General features: G+C 41.5%; 1 protein-coding gene across 2 annotated transcripts; it reads right to left on the minus strand.

The window, feature by feature from the left end:
• Positions 1–13,954: 13,954 nt before the first annotated feature.
• On the minus strand, positions 13,955–22,068 carry pcdh18a (protocadherin 18a). Of its 2 annotated transcripts, none has more exons than XM_004538850.4 (4): positions 19,103–22,068; positions 18,299–18,387; positions 17,498–17,670; positions 13,955–15,618 (listed from the first exon to the last, which is right to left on the minus strand). In XM_004538850.4, exons 1-4 carry the CDS (start codon positions 21,575–21,577, stop codon positions 14,765–14,767), a joined length of 3,591 nt encoding a protein of 1,196 aa, XP_004538907.3. In that variant the 5' UTR covers positions 21,578–22,068; the 3' UTR covers positions 13,955–14,764. The 2 variants fall into 2 exon arrangements, with proteins under 2 accessions (XP_004538907.3, XP_004538908.3); XM_004538851.4 differs by having other exon boundaries at positions 18,299–18,354; positions 19,103–22,067.
• Between the last annotated feature and the right edge of the window lie 258 nt (positions 22,069–22,326).

Here is a 22,326-nt window from a genome sequence, read left to right on the forward strand (position 1 = left end):
GGCAAGAGCTCAAGGCAATTAGGCATGTAGACATGATGAAGATAACCTGTTGAAATTCAATCCAAGCATCAAGGTGATTTAAGTGACTTAGAACGTAGCATGGTTGATGATGCCAGATGGTGTCAGATGGGCTGGTCTGAATATTTCAGAAATACTTCAGAATGGCCAAACGCCTTTAAGCTGATAGGGAGGCAGCAGACACTCAAGTAGCATCTCTGAATGCTCAGCAGATTGAACCTCGAAGCAGATGAGCAGCAGAAGTCCACATCACGTGGCACTTCTCTCAGCTAACAACAGGAATATGAGGCTACAGTTTACACAGGTTTACCAAAATTGGACAGCAGAAAACTGGAAAACCATCACCTGGTTTGATTTCTTCTGTGACATTTGGATGGTAGGATCACAAGTTGGCATGAATAAAATCGTATCTACAATTCACGCTCAGCAATATTTTCTTGGGACACTTTGGGCCCCTAGTTTAAATTGAGCATTATTTAAACACTGTAGCTATTCATTTATGACAGCATACCCATCCCGTGATTGTTGTTTCCAGCAGGATAACATGGCATTTCACAACACTCAGATCAACAGAAACATATCAACGATTTCACTGTTCTCAAATGACAGACTAGTCCTCAACTTAACTTAATATAGTTTTTTTTTTCTTTTTTGGTCTTTCCCTCTGCCATATACATTTTCCCCTAAATCCACTAGACCTCGACACACAACTCTTCTCCAAATTTAAAACATAAGTAGGAACACATAGCGTGGGTTTAGTTGGTTTTTATGACAGTTAGCTTCAAAAGGATAATTGAGCTTTCTATGTTGTTTATACCTCCATGGAAAATCGGTTCAGTTGTTAACTTCTTTTTTAACATTCTGACTCATTTTAATTGTCAGAAGCACATTTGTATTTGATACAAGTGTGGTCTTTTGGTAGTTTAGATAATGACTGGTTAGTTCCATTAGTAAAATTGTCAAAGCTGGATTAGAGGAGTGGATATTCTGATGTGTGTGGTGAGGACGGACAATGGAAGTGGTAGAAAGAGGTGTACTGGAAATGACAAAAGAGCGGCAGGGAGTTCTTTGAGGGATATGAGACTGTGAGGTGCATGTTGGGAAGGAAAGCAAAGTAGACTATAGGTAAGTGAAGGAGAGGGAACAAATTGAATGGTAGGAAGAAAAAGTGGATGAGATACTGGAAGAGACAGATAGGATAGTGGTAAAGACGGAGCCACTTAAGGATGAGAGTGAAAGAGAGAGAGGGGGACAGACAGTGAAAAAAGGAGAGTAAATTGACTGCCGCATGTCACATGGAAACAGTCCCTAATTGGCCAATCAGCCGACCCCAGATTGAGCCTGCCGTTTTCTCTGACACTGCAAGAGCACCTGTACCTTTGACAGGCACGCATGTGCACACACACACACACATCTTCAAACATAACACCTGCCACCATTACCACCTCTTCATCTTCTCCCTCTATTTCTGACATGTACTTTTAGGAAATATCTGTGACAGAAAGGACTTGACAAAGAGGGAAACCGAAAAGGAGATGGAGGGACTGTGGGGAGAGAAATGAGAATAACTTTTGTTATTTTCCAAAACTCAGTGAGAGTAAGTCATCAGCTTCACCCTTCAGCTGCACCCATCAGCAATGTAACCTTTGTATTAAATATTCTGGAAATGAATATGGTGGTGTGTTGGTCGCATCACAGCAAGAAGGTTCTGGGTTTGGCTGGCTGAGGCCTTTGAATGTTCTTCCTGTATCTGTGTGGATTTCTTCTGAGTACTCTGTCTTGCACAGTTTAAAAACATGCATGTTAGGTTAATTGGTGATTCTAAATTGGCTGTAGGTGCTAGTCAACGGGTTGCCTGTCTCTAACACGTCAAGTACACTTTCATGAAACAATATAAAACGTCAATTGCTTCATTCTAATTTACTCACAAAATTAAACATGTGAATATAAAAATAAATCTACATTATACATATTTACAGGAACATTGCAGACAGAACACTGACGATGAGCATGGCAACCAAGTGCATGTTTACAGAAAATCACGATCCTTTCATTGGGAATTATGTTTGTTTGTTTTTTAGCAATTTGGTGAATATAGGTCCACTTTTCACATTACTTGTTGGCCTACGCTGGATCACTGTTTAATTTTGTTTTTTGTGAACGGTAATGATACAGATGTCAGTTTTCACCTGCCAGCAAGTGTCTATTCTGTGCCATTTTATACTACAATTGCATGTTTTATATTTAAAAAGTGAAGCTGATAAATGGTGATAAAGTGTTTGTTTTTTACAAATATCATACATCGCAAAATTACTGGCTTACAGCATGTTACTTGATTCCTAATTCCTGAAAAAATATATACTTTGTGGTAGTGTATTTTAACCTCTGATGAGCATCTAGAAATAATTGCTTATTAACAGAAAATTGATCCACTGCACATCCATTCTTATCTGCATACATTAGCATTTGGTTACATCATTTAAACTGTTGGTGTTTATCTCTTTGCAGGCTAATGCCTTTCATCCATTGCACTTATACACCTACTATTAGTGGTGGAGCTATTCTAGTGATTTAAATTGTGTGCCCAAATGCATGTGACTAATAGGTAATAATACATGTATGCATTGGACATAATGTGACAGGATGCATTGGATTCTAGTTTGTTTGCTTGAGCTGGAAAAATAAGTTGTCATGTATGCAACAGATGTGTTTAATGCACATGTCTGTTGCCACACATCATTTTGACAAAGCTTGGTTTCTCAGGTGTGCTCCTTGTGCCACAAGTACTCTCAGTATCTTTACACCCTCTTTAACAAATAAAAGTTATCTTTCATATTGAGTTTTATTGGTTTGATATTGCTGTATTCTTTAAATGTTTAAACTGTAGTTATATGAATGGAACAAAAACATCGTAATATGGTGATTAAAACATGTTAAAGTATCAAATGACCATAAATAGTTCACTGCAGAGTAGTTACATGTGGTACATTGGCTTTTAATCTATTTGTGGTTATAACAATAACTATGCCACATACAAAGGCGACATTTTAAATATTTTATACCTACTACAGGAATACTTTCTTTCAGTTTTTTGTTTGAGTCTCCAAACAGCTTTTTTTGTATTTCACTGGTAACACCTTAAACGTTTATGTGAGCTATGTTTTCTCACTATTTCATACACAATATCACTATTCATGTTCAAAATATGCATTGAATTTTCTGCAGGTTTAAATAATTCAACAGTCAAAAGCTACCATGTTTGACATGAGCTGTATCTGGTAAAAACAGCAGACTCAGTAGCTGTTATCTTTGTACAACTCAAATCATGTCCAAAATAGCTTCACTTGTTTACTTGTGGAATAAGTGACATCATGCTGTAGCTGTAGTTGAACATGAAGGATCCTCGAATAGGCAAGAGAAAAGCATTGTACTAAGGTTGTTTAAATCTTTGGAACACAGACATGTGCACACAGAGACCACGATTTGATTTCTTCATAAGAATGAAACAGTAAAAGCAGACTGAGGGTAGCAGTATTCTCTGGATAAATGGCCTCTGGTATCACTTTACTCTTTCAGACACACTCACACACACGCACACATACACACACACAAACACTAAGAGGCAAACTATTGTCATTTCACCCTGAGACTGAGCAAGCTACTTTGTTATCCAGATGGTTTAATTACGACATGCTAATAACAATCACACTAGTTTATGTGTACATTTGTGAGGAAACTAAAACAACTGTAAAAATGGATGTTATGTAAAGATGAATTGCTTCTGTGGTGTGCTATTCATATTGTGTAGGTAATTATGAAACTACCTGCAACATTTTCTTTCTAAACTGCTGGCAGGGGCAGTGGTTTCCTCTTGCTCTCACCTTGAGAATACATATGATTTTTTTTTTATTAATTTTCACCTCTTTACAATAAACAGCACTACTCCTTGATAGTAGCATAGCTCTTGGGATGCTGTTGGCCAACGTATCAATTCACCACTTTGATGCTTGCTGAAATATTTAATTTGCTACAGAATTTTGTCCCATGTAATTAAATTTATAATTTACACATAATACATTCTATGACTTTGGTGAGTCCCTTATAGTACCACCATGAGGTAAACTTTTTGGTCATTAGTAAACAAGTCTTATCCATCCATCCATCCACATGTCTCCAAAGTTAGAGCAGTAAGGCTGAAGTGGTTTGGACATGTGTAGAGAGGGAATAGTGAATTTGTTGGACAGAAGATATTAAAAATGGAGCTGCCAGGCAGGAGGAAGACCATGGGGAAGATTCATGGATGTAATGAAGGGCATGTAGAGGGTTTGTGTGACAGAAGAGCATGTTCCCACATAGCAAAATTGGTATGTCCCAGATCTGGCCCGCACAATGTGCTTACACATAGCCCATATACCTCAAAGAATGACAGCCTTTTGGTGGCTCAGATCTGGTTTGCCAGAGGTGGCCCACACACAGGCCAGCACAAGGCCAGTTGCAGACACACGGGTGGTCCTGTGCTGGCCCATGTGTGAATTACCTCTGGCAAACCAGATCTGGGCCACCAAAGGGCCGTCACTCTTTGCGGTATGTGGGCCATGTTGTGGGCCAGTTGTGTACAGCCACGGGCCAGTTGCAGACACACTGCTGGCCCTGTGCTGGCCCAGAACAGTTTCAGCTCTGGCCCCAGATCTCAGCCTAATGTGTACCTTAATCAAGCCATGAAATAACAACGTGTGCCGGAACATGATAGCCCAAAAGAAACATGACAAAACTCTGTTCAGACAGTGAATGGACTGATTCTTATATAGCACTTTCCTACTCTCCCAGATTACTCAAAGTGCTCTATACAACAAAGTGTAAGTATACACTCACAATTGTTAAACCTGCATTTGAAACGTTGGCTACTATAGCAGTATAGTATTGCAACATGGCATTTGGCTCTTCTAAGTAAAATAGGAAAATAGGAACATAAATAGTGCCATCATTGCCAGACCTGGCCCACAGCTGGTTGACATGCACCCTCCCATGACACCAGTCAGTCAGAAGTGCCAGCTTGATGCCGGATCCGGGCCAGACCTGTTTTCTATGAGCCTTGGCCAGATAAACCAAACCACAATCGGGCCAGATGTGGCATGCCATCATATAAACAGTGCCATTTATGCCAGGCCTGGCCCATATCTGAATGACATACCACTTACCGTGCCAGAAGTCAACCAGCAGTGTCGGCTTAACACCAGATCCGAGCCAGACCTGTCTGCTATGTGGGTAAGAGAGGGTGAGATGGAGGCAGATGATCTATTGTGGTGAAGAAGAAGAAGAAGAAGAAGAAGAAGAAGAAGAAGAAGAAGAAGAAGAAGAAGAAGAAGAAGAAGAAGAAGAAGAAGAAGAAGAAAATGTCATGAAAAAAAATAGCACCACATATCTATTCATTTCTCTCTTCTAACTATTTCAAATAAGTAAGTCGTAGACCTGTCTGCAGCGTTCTCCCTCTTGTTCTCTTACATTAACACACAACCAGCCTGTTGGTGACCAGCTGGTCAGCTCTGTGTTTGCCTAAACAAAAAAATGAACTCTTTCTTTTGGCTGAAAAGAAAATGGTAAATTTCTAAATGAGATCAAATGTCTAGGAGTAGTGCATCAATAGCTTTTTTCATAGAGACCTCTCTGCAAATTTTATAAGCTGCCTGTAAAAGTTCATAATGAGAATGTTGGCTCAAAACTCTAGTAAAGGATCATTTGCTTCCACAATTCAAATGAACACTGAAAAATATCTTCAGTGTCAAAGGGTTCCTTATTTTAACATGTGTAATTAATGGGAGGAGGAAGACAGCAGCCTATGCAGCTTGTGAGAAATGTATATAATTAACATATAAATACATCTAAATGTTGAACTTACTGTTACTTTGTTAATATATTGTTTATTATAAGCCTTGGTGCTATGACCATACCTCCATTTCCCTCCACAGGTTGCAGTTATGGCCGCAAATAGAATCTAATTCTGTAAGAAATACTGAGACTTTAGTGTTGCTTTTGATGTATGCACATTTTATGGAGATAGGTTATTACATGCATTTTTTACTGTTTTCTGGAACAAAACCTGTAAGTTTTGATGTCACTTGGGGTTTCAATATCCAATATGAGCTCTGTCGAACCCCAGTATAGTTCGCTTACCGTCCTGTTTGGGGTGGATGATCCAGTCATCTGCCTCCTGCTCAGATCACGGCCACACCCGGAGAGTACTGGACGCACTATGAGAGTCATGTTTTTTGACTTCTCCAGTGTCTTCAATACAATTCAACCAGCACCGCTGATGGAGAAGCTGGAATGAGCTGGCATCAACCATCACCAAAATGCATGGACAATAAAGTACCTCACCAGCAGACTACAGTTCATGAGGCTTCAGCACTGTTTCCCTGAGGTAGCGCTATGCAGCATGGGGTCCCTCAGGGGACAGACTCTTTCCTTTTTACCTTCTACAGTTTTGACTTCAGATACAACACCACAAATTGTCACCTCCGGAGGTCCTCAGATGATACATCCATCGTTGGATCTGAGGGGACCGATCTTGAGTATAGAAAGGTCATCACCGACTTCATCATCTCATATGAAAACCACCTGCGCATCAACACCAGTAAGACGAAAGAGATGGTGATTGACTTCCAGAGGAAAGCACCACCTATAACCTCGATGTTTTGGACATTGAGGTGGTACAAATTAGGTGCCCACCTTAACAATAAACTAGACTGGTCACATAAGCAGCTTCCGGTTCCTTGGTGTACATCTGGCTGAGGATCTTACGTGGTCAGTACACACAAACAAAACAGTGAAGAAGGCGCAGCAGCGCCTCTTCTTTCTCAGGAGACTGAAAAGATTCGGCATGAGCCCCCGCATCCTCAGGACCTTCTATCACTGTGCCATTGAGAGCATCCTCACTGGATGCATCACCACCTGGTATGGCAACAGCACCGCCTACAACTGCAAAGCTCTCCAGCGAGTAGTGCGGTGCTCTGAACGGATAATTGGAGGTGAGCTTCCCTCCCTCCAAGACATCTACAGGAAGCGGTGCCTGAGGAAAGCGGGAAGGATCATCAAGGACTCCAGTCACCCCAGCCATAAACTGTTCAGACTGCTTCCATCAGGAAGGAGGTTCTGCAGCATCCGGTCCCGTACCAGCAGACTGAGAGACAGCTTTTTCCATCAGGCCATCAGACTGCTGAACACGTCATAGACACCTCAGCTTCACTACTGGAACTTTAACATTATGCACTCCATACTGTACAGTAATGCCACTGTTTTGCACATGTCTCACTCTGTATATTTTATTTTATATATTTTATTTATTGTTTACTCTATTTAATTTGTAAAATATGTGTACACACACACACACACGTAGAAAAATATTTAGTATACACATCCAGAAATGCATATACTATTATATATTGTACATATATTTATTAGTTTCAGATGTAGCCATTCTTGTATCTTGCTTGTTTACATTATTGTATTTTGCACAACTCTGTTGCTTGTGAAGCTCGCACACAAGAATTTCACTCACATGTGCTGTACCAATGTACCTGCACATGTGATGTGACAATAAAAGTGATTTGATTTGATTTGATTTGATTTAACACTCGTGCTCTGTTTAAGAAGGCTAAAAGTCAACTTCATCAGCTAGAAAGGCTGAGGTCTTTTGGGATGTGCAGAACACTACTAAGGACTTTTTATGACACTATGATGGCTTCTGCTATCTTAAATTCAAATTCTATTTGTCACACACATAATCATACACAGTACGACATGCAGTGAAATGCTTATTGCTGTGCAATGCCTGACCATTAAACTACACTACAGAAATTGACAAGATTTCTAAAATTTACAAATTAAAATTTAGAAATTTACAGTAAAAATGTTTTGCTTTCAAATAAAAAAAAAGGTCTAACAGATGTAAACAATAAATTAAGAATTTAACCTAAGAAGTAAAGACTGAACTAAGGGTTAAAGGTAAATTGTAAAGAAAAAATAGAATGTGCAAACAAACAATTTAAAAAAGAAATTATAAGAAGTATGCAGATAAACAGAGTGCATGCGGTGCCGTGATGTATGAGAGTCCAGTCATGTCCTACACCTGGTTCAGGACCTGAATTGCCTGGGCGAAGAAGCTCCTCCTTATTTTCTCTGTTTTGGTCTTAAGGGAGCGTAAGCACTTCCCAGACCTCAACAGTGAGAAGAGTCCATTGTTAGGGTGGAAGAGGTCGATCATGATCTTCCTGGCTTTGGTCTGTTACGACCCCCTCTGCTAGGCGACAGGAGGGGAGTAACATACATAAGCCCCCACACAAAAACTGAGTAAAATAGAAGGTTTTATTACAACTTTAAACAGAAAACTGATAGGGCTGTTCAACAGACCACTGGGAAACCAATTAACACATGTAAAGCAATAACACAAGTAAATGTAAAAGCTAAGGGATAACTAAGGCAAGCTAGCGTCACAAAATTCTAATCAGGCTAAGTTCGAGCATGCATCGAGGATAACACGCAAAGTTCAGCATTATGAACAAGTTCAACAAAGTTCACAGAGGGAGGCACGAAGAGCAAACTGCATGTTTAGTCCTAAGCAGCAGCCACTGAGTGAAGGACCTCCAGCATTTTATTCCCACAGGTGCACACGATCATCCAGTCTTTTCTTCTTGGAGTGTCATGGGATCTCCAATCAGCCAATCGTCCGCATGATCTGGCACACTTCAATCTGCATAAAAGAGGGCTGGCACGGGTCTCCTAGTAACCAATCATCCACGAGGCCTGGCACACTTGGATTTGCATAAAAATAAAAAGGCATTCTCACTCCCAAGGCTCAGTGCCATAACAGGTCATGCACCGCTTAGTGTAGACAGACAGGTCAGGTCAGGAAAATTAGAGTGAATGATGCATTCGGCCGAGCGCGCCACTTTTTTCAGATCTTGTCTGTCCTACTTGGTGCTGTTCCCAAACCAGGTGCCGATGTTTCCCGTCAGGATGCTCTCAATGGTGCAGGAGTAGAAGTTCTTAAGCACCCTCAGTGGCAGACTGAAGTCTCTAAGTCTTCTGAGGTGAGGAAGAAGAGATGCTGGAGGGCTTTCTTGAGGAGGTTGTTCTCCTGGCACCAGTTCTCCAGGTTCCTAATCTCCTCCAGGTATGCCTTCTCGGTGTAGTGTCATCATGCTGTTGTCTGCTGGGAAGGTGGCAGCACGGAGTGGGACAGCAAGCATCTTAATAGACTGGTAAATAGGACCAGCTGTGTCCTACAACAGCTTGCAGTGCTACATCGTGGCTGTAGGTCTACTGCTGAAGTAGGTCCTTCATCTCAACAGCAGTCAGACACAAGTGATAAACATTTTAAAAATACATGTATATATTATGACTTCAGCACTTTATGTATATAAAAAAGGGACTTTATTATTTTAGTATTTTACTGTATATAGCGACCATTTGTACATAGTATAGTATTTTGGCTTTTGTTTGTACAACTTTTTTCTTATTTACTTTATTTTTTCTATTTTCCTATTTCTACGATTCTATATTTTCAGTGTTTCGTTTAATATGTTTGACATTCATTCCTTATATTCATGCTTCACTGTATATAGTCAGACCTTTATTGTAACATTCTTATCATTTCAAAACAATGTACAATATCACAGTAATATAATAATTTCACAAAACACATATTTGCATATTTTTCATAGTTTATATTTTTTCAGGATATTCAGTAGCAATTATAATTCTAAGGACAGAGAGAGACCGAGAACTTCAGTGTTATTTCCCTCATGACCTGTCTCCCCCATATGACCCACTTCCACTATGGGTTACGTCAGATTCCATCCATTCAGTAATTCATCTCTCTTTTTTTGTGTGTGTGTGTGTGTGTGTGTGTGTGTGTGTGTGTGTGTGTGTGTGTGTGTGTGTAAGCACAAAGGAGCATACGTGTTAAAAACATATGTGTTTATACCTTGTATTTTAGTATTATTCGTCAGCCTTTGCAGCAGTCATCTGTTGTGTGTGTGGGTATGTGTGTGTACATATGTGTGTATATGCAACCGAGTGCAGCAGTGAGATTCTGTCTTTAGTGTCTATCACTCTACACTAATCCAATTGTGCACAGAGGGAGAGAGAGAGCAAAGGAGAGAGAGAGAGCAAAGGAGAGAGAGAGAGAGAGAGAGAGAGAGAGAGAGAGAGAGAGAAGGGAGAGAGCGTCAGTAGAGGAGCACATACAGCTGGCTGCTCTCCAGTTCTAAATGGCAGCCTGGGTGGGGATATCTATTAGAGACTGAGAGTGCAGTAAACACCCCCACCCCCAAAAAACACAGACACACACACACATGCAAAGAAACCCACTAACACGCCCACTCGCTTAAAACAGGCATATAAACCGGCACTCATTTACACAGACATTTATTTCCACAATGATAAGAGCCAGTGTATCGTTGTCTCTCTCTAAAAAAATAACATTCACTAAGTTGAGCCTTCATAAGATAAAGAGGGACAGAAACTGTAGATACATAAACCAATATGCAATTAGAGTGACAAAATGACTCAGCCTTAGCACTTTTTCTCTCTCTACAGCTCTCCGGCAGGCCTTTTTGAATGTGTGGCAGAATCTTGAGGTCTTGAGTGGTGCTGTGAAAATGTATCTCTTTTTGTGAGAAGATAGGTCCCACAGTGCCATCTGCTGGACACATTCTTTATAATGGCTTCTTAACAGACTAGGATTTATTCAGCGCACACAATCTTCATTTTATGCAGATGATTATTACAAAAATATGGTCCTATCCAACAGTTTTCCAAAATGTTTTATTTCAATGAAAATATTACATTTAGCTATTTATATATACAGAAAAAAAAACTTGTGTCAGTTATATATTTGTTTATGAGGTACACCTATAACACCTCATAAAGTGCAGAGGTAAAGTCGAAGTTACTGTAAGTTACTTACAACTTACAACAACTGCAGACAGCTAAGAAGTAATGAAGCATCCCAAACAGTGGTTGCTTTTATGATAGGAGTCAAAGGCCATAAATTTTGAGAATCAACTAATCGAAACAAATACAAGACAAAAAATTCAAATAATTGCATTGTTGTTTTTATGCTTAGCATCTTTTGAGGTTAGTTGCTTCATCGAGGAGCGTTCCCTTCCAGTTTCTATCAAGTTATTTCTAGCAGATGTGAAAAGATGATATTAGGATTTTTTTTTAAAGTCAAAATAATAAGAAACAAAAATAAGTATAAAGAAAAGAAATACCTGTAAAAAACCCAAATAATACCTATTTTGCCAGTCAGTGTACTAATAATACAGCAAGTCTCACTTAAGTAACCATAACCTAATTTTTTACTGATGAGAAAAAAAGTCCTTTTCCCTTAAATATTCTTAGTTGAAAAGTTGGCATTGAATCCAAGCATCACAAAGAAAACAGAGGTTCTTGCTCTGATCTGAGTCTCTCAAGACTCACATTTTATTACTTAAGGAATTTCTTATTAAGACATTTGGGTAAGGTGGCCATGTTATATATCACACTTACTAACTTGCAGTCATGTGTTGTAGCCTATACTATGGGAAGTGCAACACATAAAGCATTCCATCATGGCAGTTTTATCACTGTGACTTGTTTACAGTGTTTATATTACAGGCCTGCCAATATCCTGTTTCCCTGACACTAGTGCAGCATATGTGCACAGAGGGTCACTGCGGAGTTTCTGACTTTAGATAAAAACTGATTTCGTGTCAGAAGGCCCAATAACCTCACATTACACAAGCTCTCACCTTCTTAATTTCCTGTTGTAACGGCAATCACTAAATACATTTTAGAGGCAAAATGAGATGTGGTTGTGGTTTCTCAAGATTTTCATGGTAAGCAGGATTGTATTTGTGTCAAAGTGATGTGAAAAAAACAATTAGCAAAAATTGTGATTAGGGAGGAATCAGTCAGTGACAGGATGAGATGAATCAGTGAAGAGCATTAAAAATTCTAATGTCTGTGGGGACTTGGGAGTGGGGGCTGTGATATGAGCTGAGAAGTACTGCTGGGATTTAGTTGTGTGTGTGACTGCTTATGTGTGAAGGGGAATATTTATGGGTGTGTGTGTGTCTTCAACAGACAGATGAACAGACAGAAATAGCCGGAAGATGAGAGCGAGATATGGAGGTATATGCATACGAGGGTGGAGGAAGATGGAAGACACTGGGTTTCAGAATGAGAGTGAGCGAAAGGCGAGTAGTACTGACAAAACAATTTAATGGGTGGATTTACTACAACAATAACAAGTGGGAGCTTATATTTCAAGTCAATTTCAAAGTCAGTGTCAGTGCCACTGTTGTTTTTGTGTAAAATTAATTATGTGAGTGGTAATAAATGAGTATGACTGGATCTTTCACCCTGTGTTTTTTTTTCTTTTTTCTTTCATTACACACACCATTACCCTTTGCCAAAGAAATTTCTTGTTGCTGATGATCATTCATCATGTATTGCCAATCTTGGGCTAATTTTGAAACGACATATACAACATAGTGAAATCCTGTTTCTACATCATGAAATAGTCCATTTTAAATGTACCTTTTTATTGTGGTAGTCAGGTACCTATTGCTGCAGAAGGTTGATACCTTATCCATAGTTTTGTGCTAAATATAAGGATACATCCAGTGCCAGTAACCTTGTACAGCATGACTATCTTGCTATCATTACAAGATATAACAGGTTAATTAGAGTTCTTTAGTAGGCTTGTGTTGCCTCAAAGCTACTTATGTTAAATTAACCCAGTTGGCGGCTGACTGAAGTCTTGTAGGATACTTGTCATATAAACATGTGAATGGCATCAAGCCAAAATCTTCAGTGACATTAGTTTAAAACAATTGAGCTGATGGCTGGTAGGATATATGGTGGATAGGCCTGTCATCCAAATACTGTTACAGATACATGAATCTGGATTAGCTTTCAGTAAGCTAACCTAAATTTATTACAAGCATGCTTTAGTTTCCTTTGCGCACACACACACATACAGTGCTTGTTGTAATTGACGCTTGGAGTCTTTTAATGATGAAGACAAATGACTTCATTATTAGGTGTTTTCATGTGTACATGCTTTAGCCATTCTCCTGTTTTCATGTGTGTCTGTGTTCGCGATCTTGTTTTGCAGGTGTGTAGATGTTACTTGTGTCTGCCTTATGGCTGTGTGTGTGTATGTGTATGCAAATTCTAACCTTTACCTTGTTAAAACTCTGTTTCATGAGGTTAATTGCTTCATTTAGCCTAGGTTGTTTGATTTTTTGCGCTTTTAAATTAAACTTATTTTCTCCTGGGTGTGTGTGTGTTTTTAATTTGTGTGTTCTTGCTCATGAGTGTATCAACCAAAGATAAGCTCTCCCAATCATGAGCAGAGGAAGTGAGGGGAGGGCAAAAGCTCACTTCATACTTTCTCCTAATTGTGTTATGCGTCCATATGGCAGAGTTGTACAATCCCATGATTTTAATTTCTCGTCATGTGCAGCTATTATCAGATGCTGTTCATTTGCTAAGCATATTTACCAGAAGCATTATGCTTTCACAGATGAGAGACAGTGAGAAAGAGAACCCCTAATCTGAAAGTAAATTAATGCCTAAATGCATTTAAATCTAAAGAGTTCATCTGGGAATAAATGCACCACTAATGGCATGTTTATGAGTAGAGTCATGCATGTGAATCATGATATAATGGGGCCTGGGGAAGGTCTGCCTAGACAGCATACATGAGATTTTGGCTCTGTGCGCACAGGGTGCTGCAATTCCAATGCTGAGCATTAGGGGGAGGTAAGAGACAGATGGGGCAAATGCAAGTACTCAGTAAGGAATTCAAGAGAAATGAAATGAAAGAATAAATGTAAATGAAAGTAATTATTGAAAACCTCAGGCACCGAGAATAATTTTCAAACACTTTTATGAATCCCTCCACTTTATTTATCGTCCACTGGTCACAATGTTACCATACAAAACTCACTTCCAACATGGAACTGCATTGGGATGTGACTATTTTCAATATGCACACACACATTCAATAACAAAATTAAATACAGTCGTTTAGAAAATAAACAGGGTAGAGGAAAAGAGACACATTGAGTGATATCAAGACATGCAGTGACAAATATAAAAAATAGACATTTTGTTTTCTTTTTCTGTACAAACATACATGGACACATATAAATATATAGAAGTAAAAAAGAGTATTTTTAAAATACAAAGATCAAATTGTACAGTTACATTCCATAATAACAAAACAGGAGACATAGCACAATATTCAAGTGGATTTGCCGTTTTCCACAGACACTGTACAATATTGTACACTGTAAGAGGAGAAATTAGATCACACAACTGTTGCTTTCTCCCTGTGGAGTCTCTTCACGCTGCTGTAAACATTACAAATGAAGAAAGGGTACAGTTTTTGTCGGTGGATTTCCTTTTGAAATCACTCATTCAAGCAACTTTGAGCAATCTGTTCTTTCAGTGCTCACTTTGATGCTTTTAAGTCACCCAGATCACAACTTCAGTGCTGTTTTTTTACCTTTCTCTCAGCACTGAAAGGTAAGGAGAAAATCTGTTAAAAATAAACAAGATGAGCATTACAGTGAATGTGAACTTTTTTTTTCTTCTTTTTTAATGTTGGCACAAGGAACACGCATTTACCATAATGTGGTGAAATATTTCTTCATATCACACAGTGAAACAATGCTATGCCTTCTCTTTTTCTCTAGTTTTGCCTGACATCCTGCAGCAGTTTGTTGATCTCTTGGACCAGCTCGCTTGCATCCATGCCAGCCTCGTGGCGGTTCTCGCTACGCTTGCCACTCTGGTGACCCTGATGGAAAACACCATCAAAGTCATCTTCCTCATAATTCTCTGGAATTTCCTCCATTGCTGGCAGCCACTTTAAGTGTGGAGGCTGGCCACTGGTGGAGGTGGGAGTCGAAGTTGAGGGTGAGGATGAGGAAGAAGTAGAAGAAGAAGGGGAGGAGGAAACATGGTTAGTCCCATTTCCAGACCCACTTCCTGGGTTTAGATAGTGAGTATTGGCTGCCCATGCAGCCACCCCTGGGGGGTAACTGGGACCTTTACCACCTGGCAGCAACCCTCTCCGGTTGTCCTGGGGAACAGCGTTGTTACTGTGGTTACCAACAATGTTGCCACTTCGTCCATTTCCTCTCTCAGTGGTTGATGACGATGAAGTTGGGCTTGTTTCAGTGCATTCGACATAAGAGTCCATATTAGGGGGTAGGAGTCGCTGAAACACAGAGTTCATCTCTGTGAGGAGGGAGCCAGCCCCTCCTCCAGCTGCACACACATCACCTCCTGCTCCAGAGACAACACCTCCAGCTCCTTCCTCTTCATTCCCAGATTCTTTGCCAAAAGTAGAGAAGCTCTTGCGGCGCTCCGAGTCAACGGAGGACTGGTCATCATCGAGCTGAGGCTGCTGGGAGGACTCCTCCCCAGGGATGTACATGTTGTTGCGGTAGTCAGCAGAGGAAGCGGGGGAGGAGAGAGGAGGCATCCAGCACTGGTCAGAGTGTCCCAGGACACGACATTCATCCGTGCACAGTCTCATAGCTAAAGCAGAAAACAAAACAAAAAAAAGGACACTGAGTCAAGAGACGGTTCAACTACAAAAATCTTTAGGACATTCGTCATGCATCAGGCAAAGTAACAACAAAAAGTCTGCAAAACAACTCAAACAAATCATATGTTTAAAAATCCTCAGACAAAACCATTTTTTGTTTGTTTTTTTATGTTTGTCACTTGGTACGGAAAATGTCAACACCCCTGAATAATACAAGCCACAAAGCCTAAGACTGAAGTAAAGAGGGGTGAAAGTGTTATATTTGAAGTGATACACAGTTCAACAGGAGGACAAGGTACTGATTTCTTTAAGGAGCAGGCATGCTGTTGAGTCTGACGAGCCATGCCTTATTCTGTTAGAATGATCCATGTACAATACCTAATTAATATTTCATGGTGCACCACTTCAGTCTTTCATTAAAATCAAAATCACGGCTCTGCTTTGTAGGATTTTTATTTATTTATTTTTCTCTCAGTCTCTTCATATTCCTGTTTAGAGTTCCAGGTAGTGCCAGGTATGAAGACTATGACAGGATTTAAATAAACAAATAGACAAGTGTCAGATCCCACCCAAATGGCATCATAGGCAGCTATTAATGTAATATTTGGCTGCACTTCCAAGTATGTCCACATCTTCCAACTACAAGACTGAGGCAGGGATTTGCTTGTTTGTTCTTTTATCCTATCCAGCATGAAAAAGCACATTTGCCCATCTAAATAGAAAAATCTAAACAAATTAAATCTACTGAAGAGAAACAGTGGTAATCCTCCCTCTCAGCCCATTATCGTCTTCCCCTCCTTTTTCTTTTATATTAGCATAAAAGATAGCAGAAGAGAAAGGGGGGGAGAAGGGTTCCAACACCTCCAAGTCATTTTCAAAGGGAGAACAAAAATAAGATACAGCAGGACTGTCCACATCCACCAATCTCTGTAAAGATTGTAATACATTAACAAAATGAGGGAGCGAAAGAGAGAGAGGGCGAGAGATACTCAGGATCTCACGAAGCAGAAAGCAAAAGAAGGATGGAGTCAGTAAGAGAGAGAATAACATAATTCTAAAAGCAATTACTATGAATTCTCCTCAGTTCAGACATGAAAGTGCACCACTGTCACTCACCAGGGGGAAAAAAAGAGAAAGAAAAGAAAAAGGAGGGGAAAAAAACAGCACTCTGAGACGCATACCGATGAGTGACAGGCGACTCATCTCCGCTCCAGGGAGGATTTTACAGACACGACTCTATCTTAGGGGCAGATAACACACACACACAACCACACACACAGTAACAGCCAGACACACTGTAACCTCTCTCAGTGTGATAACGAGCGTGGAAATGAGGGCTGTGTGGAAGAATGGGGCTGAGTACAATAGGGATTGTGTTGGAAACAGGGTGAATGGAGTGGCTGTAAAGGCAGGTGTACAGACAAATAATGGGCTTAGGCCTGGTGCTGTCCATGGTGCTGAAATTTGTCAGAGAGGCAGTACACTGGGTGCCTAGGTGCGGTCCGCAGGAAGACAGCTTGTTTCAGTTGTAGCTCATTTTCAATTTGAACTGAGAAAGAAATCTCTTATTTCTAAGATCATGAGTGGAAAATGGCCATTTCAACTGACTCAAAGTGAAGCAAGACGCGGAATTAGTCAGAAACCTACAACTGACAACTTCTGCAAAGTACAATAAAACTGAGGTGCAATTATGCTCTGGATGGTGAAGCAATATTTGAGTATGAGTTGCTGCAATAGAAGGTGTTGGGTATGTAAGTCAGCTGACTGGCGCCTAGTCATGCTGTTATGAAGGTGACGCAAAACAGGAAAAGGTGTCATTTTACACAGGGACATAGGCTGAAGAGGTGGGTTGCATCACCAAAATCTCACCTGGGTGGAGTCGATGGTGCATTTCAAGGTGCATCAGGTCAGAAAAGCCCTCCCCCAGCAGCAGTCTGTCCACGGGGGATTCCCGTCCCATGTCACAATCACTGTCCCCCGCCTCGCTGTCCCCACGGCCACTGTCCTTCAGGCTGAACTTGTCCATGTCTTGTAACGCATACCTGTGAGAAGCCATTAAAAAAAAAGACTATGAACACATATAAGTATAGTCTGAAAGTAAGTAGTAGAATTTTACACTTTGGACAAACACAGGTGGCACATTCTGTTTTGCAGGTTAAACAAATCAGTCTGTCCTTAGAGAAGATTAGTGACAAGCAAATTATATCAAACTTAGGGCTGTTTCTGGAATCTGTCAAAACTTGTGACAAGCCTTAACCCATTAATTCTACACGCAGGTAAATTGCATCCATAAATAAATCATAGCAGCCACTAGGGTATCAATAAATATATCATCCAAAGAACATAATCAGATATTATGATGAAAGCAGTGATGGATGCAGACTTTATAACCTGAGCTCCTTTTAGCACAAAGGAATTTTTGTGATATTCAGACATCTAAGGGTTTCACACTTAGAACAGAAGACATTGGTATGACAATTAGAATATGAATAAAAACATTTGGACACCATCAAGTCATGATCTACATGTAACTGATCAACTGACAGGGAAACCTGCACAACGGGTTGTTGACAAATGTCAGACACAATGAAAAACAAGAGGTTTAAAAAGTAAACAAAAGATAATCTTTTTGGGGGGGAAGGGGTGGCTGGGGGGTGGGGGGTAAATTACCTGTAGCTGCGCGAGTATTTGTTGCCACGGAAACTGGGTCTGGGCTGGTACTGGCCCTGATGGAGCATGGACAGAAGCTGTGAGACTTGCTACATCCCAAAAAAAATGACAAAACAAACAAAATAAAACAAACAAAAAGAAACAGAAAGGGGGGGATGAATTACAGATGGAGAATTGAGGAAGGGGAAAAGAGAGACAGACAACACAGAAGACAAAATAATGGATGAGTAAACACAAAATGGATGATGGAGGGGCTGCTAAAAATGGATGAGACAAAATGGATGATGTTAAAACAAAAAGGGGGGGTTGAGGGTGAGTCTAGATGAATATGTAGACATATGACTGGGGGGGTGAGTCATGGTCATGATGGAGGTAATGGTGACAGGGTGTAAACAAGGTAAAGACAAAGACACGTCTATAATCATCAACAGTTTTTAATGAGAATCAGTTTGAACTACAGGGCAGTGTTGATTAAGTCACTGTCATGGAAATGATGAGTTAATTTGCTCAAACAGGGACAGCTGTGTGAGGATGAGAAGGCTGGTGTGTGTGTGTGTGTGTGTGTGTGTGTGTGTGTGTGTGTGTGTGTGTGTGTGTGTGTGTGTGTGTGTGTGTGTGTGTGTGTGTGTGTGCTTGAGAGAGGGAGAAACACTGAGAAAGAAAATTTGGAAAGGGGCTGTGGGATCACATTTGAAATATCTGAAAGTAATTTGTTTCTCTGTGTGTGTGTGTGTGTGTGTGTGTGTGTGTGTGTGTGTGTGTGTGTGTGTGTGTGTGTGTGTGTGCGCGCGCGCGCGCACTTACCTCAACTGGTGGAGTTGTGTGTGCCAGTTCCAGGGCAAAGCTCTCTGGAATATGATTGGACGAAATGGTCACTAGGCTGTTCAGGGATTGGCGACTGTGGTGGTTCTGCCTGCTCCCTATCTGGGCTCGTTCCATGGGAGGTGTGGCTGAAGGGGAGCGGTGGTGGGCTCTGATTGGGAGAGTGCCGTTCACTGTGGGGACCAAGGTTATATCACCTTTGTGTATTTGGCGTGAGGGCTTCTTTGGGTGGTGCTGGTGGGTGGATTCTGCTACCCGGCAGTTATAGGAGTGCCTGGTGTCCTTTTTCTCCCGGTTACAGCGAGAAGCAAACACCACCATGATAAACATGAGTGCGACGCAGATGGCTCCCAAGGAGATGATGATAATCAGAGATACATCAAGTGAAGCCTCTCCTTGGTCTGTTACTGACCCGTGGTTCTCAATGGTCTCATGGAGAGTGATTTTCAGAACGGCCTTAGCACTGAGACTCTCACTTCCTTGATCTCTGACCACAACAGTCAGCTCTGCATGGTCATGGGGGAAGTTATCCAGACTAGCATTGGCATGAATCTCACATGTTCGCGGCTCAATCAAGAAGAATCCTTCTTCGTTGCCACTGACTATAGAGCAAATGAGCTCAGCATTGACTCCTGTATCTCTATCAGTTGCCCTAACCACAGTTATTAAGTGTCCAGCCTCTGTAAACTTTGAAGCAGGCACATCTGCAGTGAAGTTCCACAGCTGAGGGACCACAATGACTGGAGGGTTGTCATTTTCATCCAGAATGTTCAGAATAACTGTGGCATTGCTGAGCAGTGCTGGTTTTCCTGCATCCTTTGCTTGCACAATAAAGGCTATACGGCTAACATCCTCTCGATCAAATGTGCGCAGTGCATAGATAGCGCCATTAGAGGGGTCAATGGTGACATAGGTGGAGATAGAACTGCCGTGAACAGAGTTCTCCAAGATGGAGTAGCTCACCTGCCCATTAGAATCCAGGTCAGGGTCAGTGGCCAAGATGGACGTCAGATATGCTCCAGGGGCATTGTTCTCTGATTTAAAGATCTCATATTGCCCCTTCTCAAAACGTGGTGGGTTGTCATTTTCATCAGTTACATGCACAGTGAAATGTTTGACAGTAGAAAGACTTGGAGTCCCTCGATCCTCTGCCACCACAGTCAGGCTGAACTCTGACCTCTTCTCTCTGTCTAGAGTCACATTGGTCAAAATCATGTAGTTGTTCTCATATGTTTTCTGCAATTTGAAGTAGCCTTGACCATGAAGCTTGCACTCCACCTCCCCATTCAGTCCAGAGTCCAAGTCCTCTACCCTGACCAAAGCAACAAATGTGTCCAAAGGCGAAGCTTCAGATACGTAAGCTGCATCTCCATTCCCCTGGGAAGACATGAGAGTGATGCTGATGTCAGGTTTGTTGTCGTTGATGTCTACCACTTTGACCAGGATCTTGCAGTGAGCGGGCATGGAGTTTGGACCCATGTCCTGTGCTTGCACATCGATATCATAAGAATTAGCAGTCTCGTGATCTACGCGCCTGATGAGAGTCAGGTGACCGCTGTCGGGGTTAATTTTGAATGTCTCCATTATTTTCGGAGAAACATGACTGCTAAATGAGTAGACTATTTTGGCGTTTGTGCCCTCATCCGCGTCCGTTGCGTTTAAGTCAATGAGCAGAGTGCCAACAGGTGAATTTTCTGGCAGATTGATGACATATGACGACTTTTCAAAAACCGGACTGTTATCGTTTGAGTCAGTAACACTGATTTTAAGGAGGGTCGAACCCGTTCTCGGGGGAACGCCCCTGTCAGAGGCCGTGTATTGAAGTTCGTAACCAGAGCGCTCCTCCCGATCGAGCTCCCTTAGCACCACCAGCTCAGCATATTTAACCCCATCAGTCCTAGACTGAATGTCAAGCTTAAAGAAGTTGTTTGGTTCTAAGGCATACGAGTACAGTGAATTCTCCCCGACATCGGGGTCTGTGGCGCTGTCCAGGGGAATGCGCGCTCCCACGGCCGCGCTCTCGGAAATCTCAATTGGGATCACGGCGCGAGCGAACTGAGGTGCGTTGTCGTTAATGTCCAACACCTCCACCTCGATGAGAAACAGCTGGAGGTGCTCAGTGGGGAGTGTTAGCACGTCGAACTGAATGGAACAATTCAGATTCTTTTCGCAGAGTTTCTCGCGATCAATTTTGGTCTTGATGCTGATTTCTCCGTCCTGCTCGCGCACATTGAAGAAAGACGAGCTTCCTCGTTGCATAGCTCTAAAGCGGAGCGGCACCGAGCTTGGAAGTTTAGCCAGGACATCCGCGACGTCTTCTTTCAAGCGGGCAATGACAGTGCCAACCTTCTGCTCCTCATAAATCTGATATTTCAGTGTCTTGCCAGTGATGTGCTGCGTCGCCAGTGCCAACACCGCCAGAACTTTCCACATTCTTCGTAGAAAGAGCCCCTTCATTTTGGTCTCCTTTGTATTTTGCTGAACTCCGAAATAAGTCCAAAGGAATTACTGCAAAATGCAGTGGAGATCTGTTCCAGTTTCAACTTATTAAATGATGAGCTCGCTGATTCAGTAGCATTGCTTTCTCCACTGGGCAAGGGGAAAAACACCCGATTGTTAAATGTAAGCTTGCTTAAGTTGCTCTAATTTCCATAAAACCATCCGAATGTGTTTCTGTCTGTACTCCGTTGTCATACAGATCTGTTGCGCGCATCCAGTGTGCGGGGGAACCAGCGGAGTTCCACTGAAATCTGTGCGCCTTTCTCTCTCTCCTCCCTGCCTCTGGTCTGTGCGCCTTGCGCTCTCTTTCGCTCCCTCTCTCTATTTGAGGTGCCTCTGCACACAGAGTTGCCCAAAATAACCGCCTCAAACGAACTAGTTGTAGATCAGCCACGACCCTTTTTTCACATCCCAGGAAAGACAAACGATCCTTAAATCAAAAGCTGGCTGGTAGCCACTCAAACTCCGAAAAGAGAGGAAAGGGGAGGCGCAAGAGGGAGGAAAGGGATAAAGTGTGTGTGTGTGTGTGTGTGGGGGGGGGGGGGGGGGGGGGTAAAAACCCCGCCCTGTGGGGGTTCACTTTCACCACTTTTCAGAGTAACGACTACGCATCTACAATGGACAGAGTAGAAAATAAACTAAAAAATACCATACTGAAATTGCTTCCCCCGTTGCTATAAAACCCCGGGAAGGTTTACGAGTTTCTC

This window comes from Maylandia zebra, linkage group LG6, assembly GCF_041146795.1.
Source record: "Maylandia zebra isolate NMK-2024a linkage group LG6, Mzebra_GT3a, whole genome shotgun sequence".
In the NCBI taxonomy this organism is placed as follows: Eukaryota; Metazoa; Chordata; class Actinopteri; order Cichliformes; family Cichlidae; genus Maylandia; species Maylandia zebra.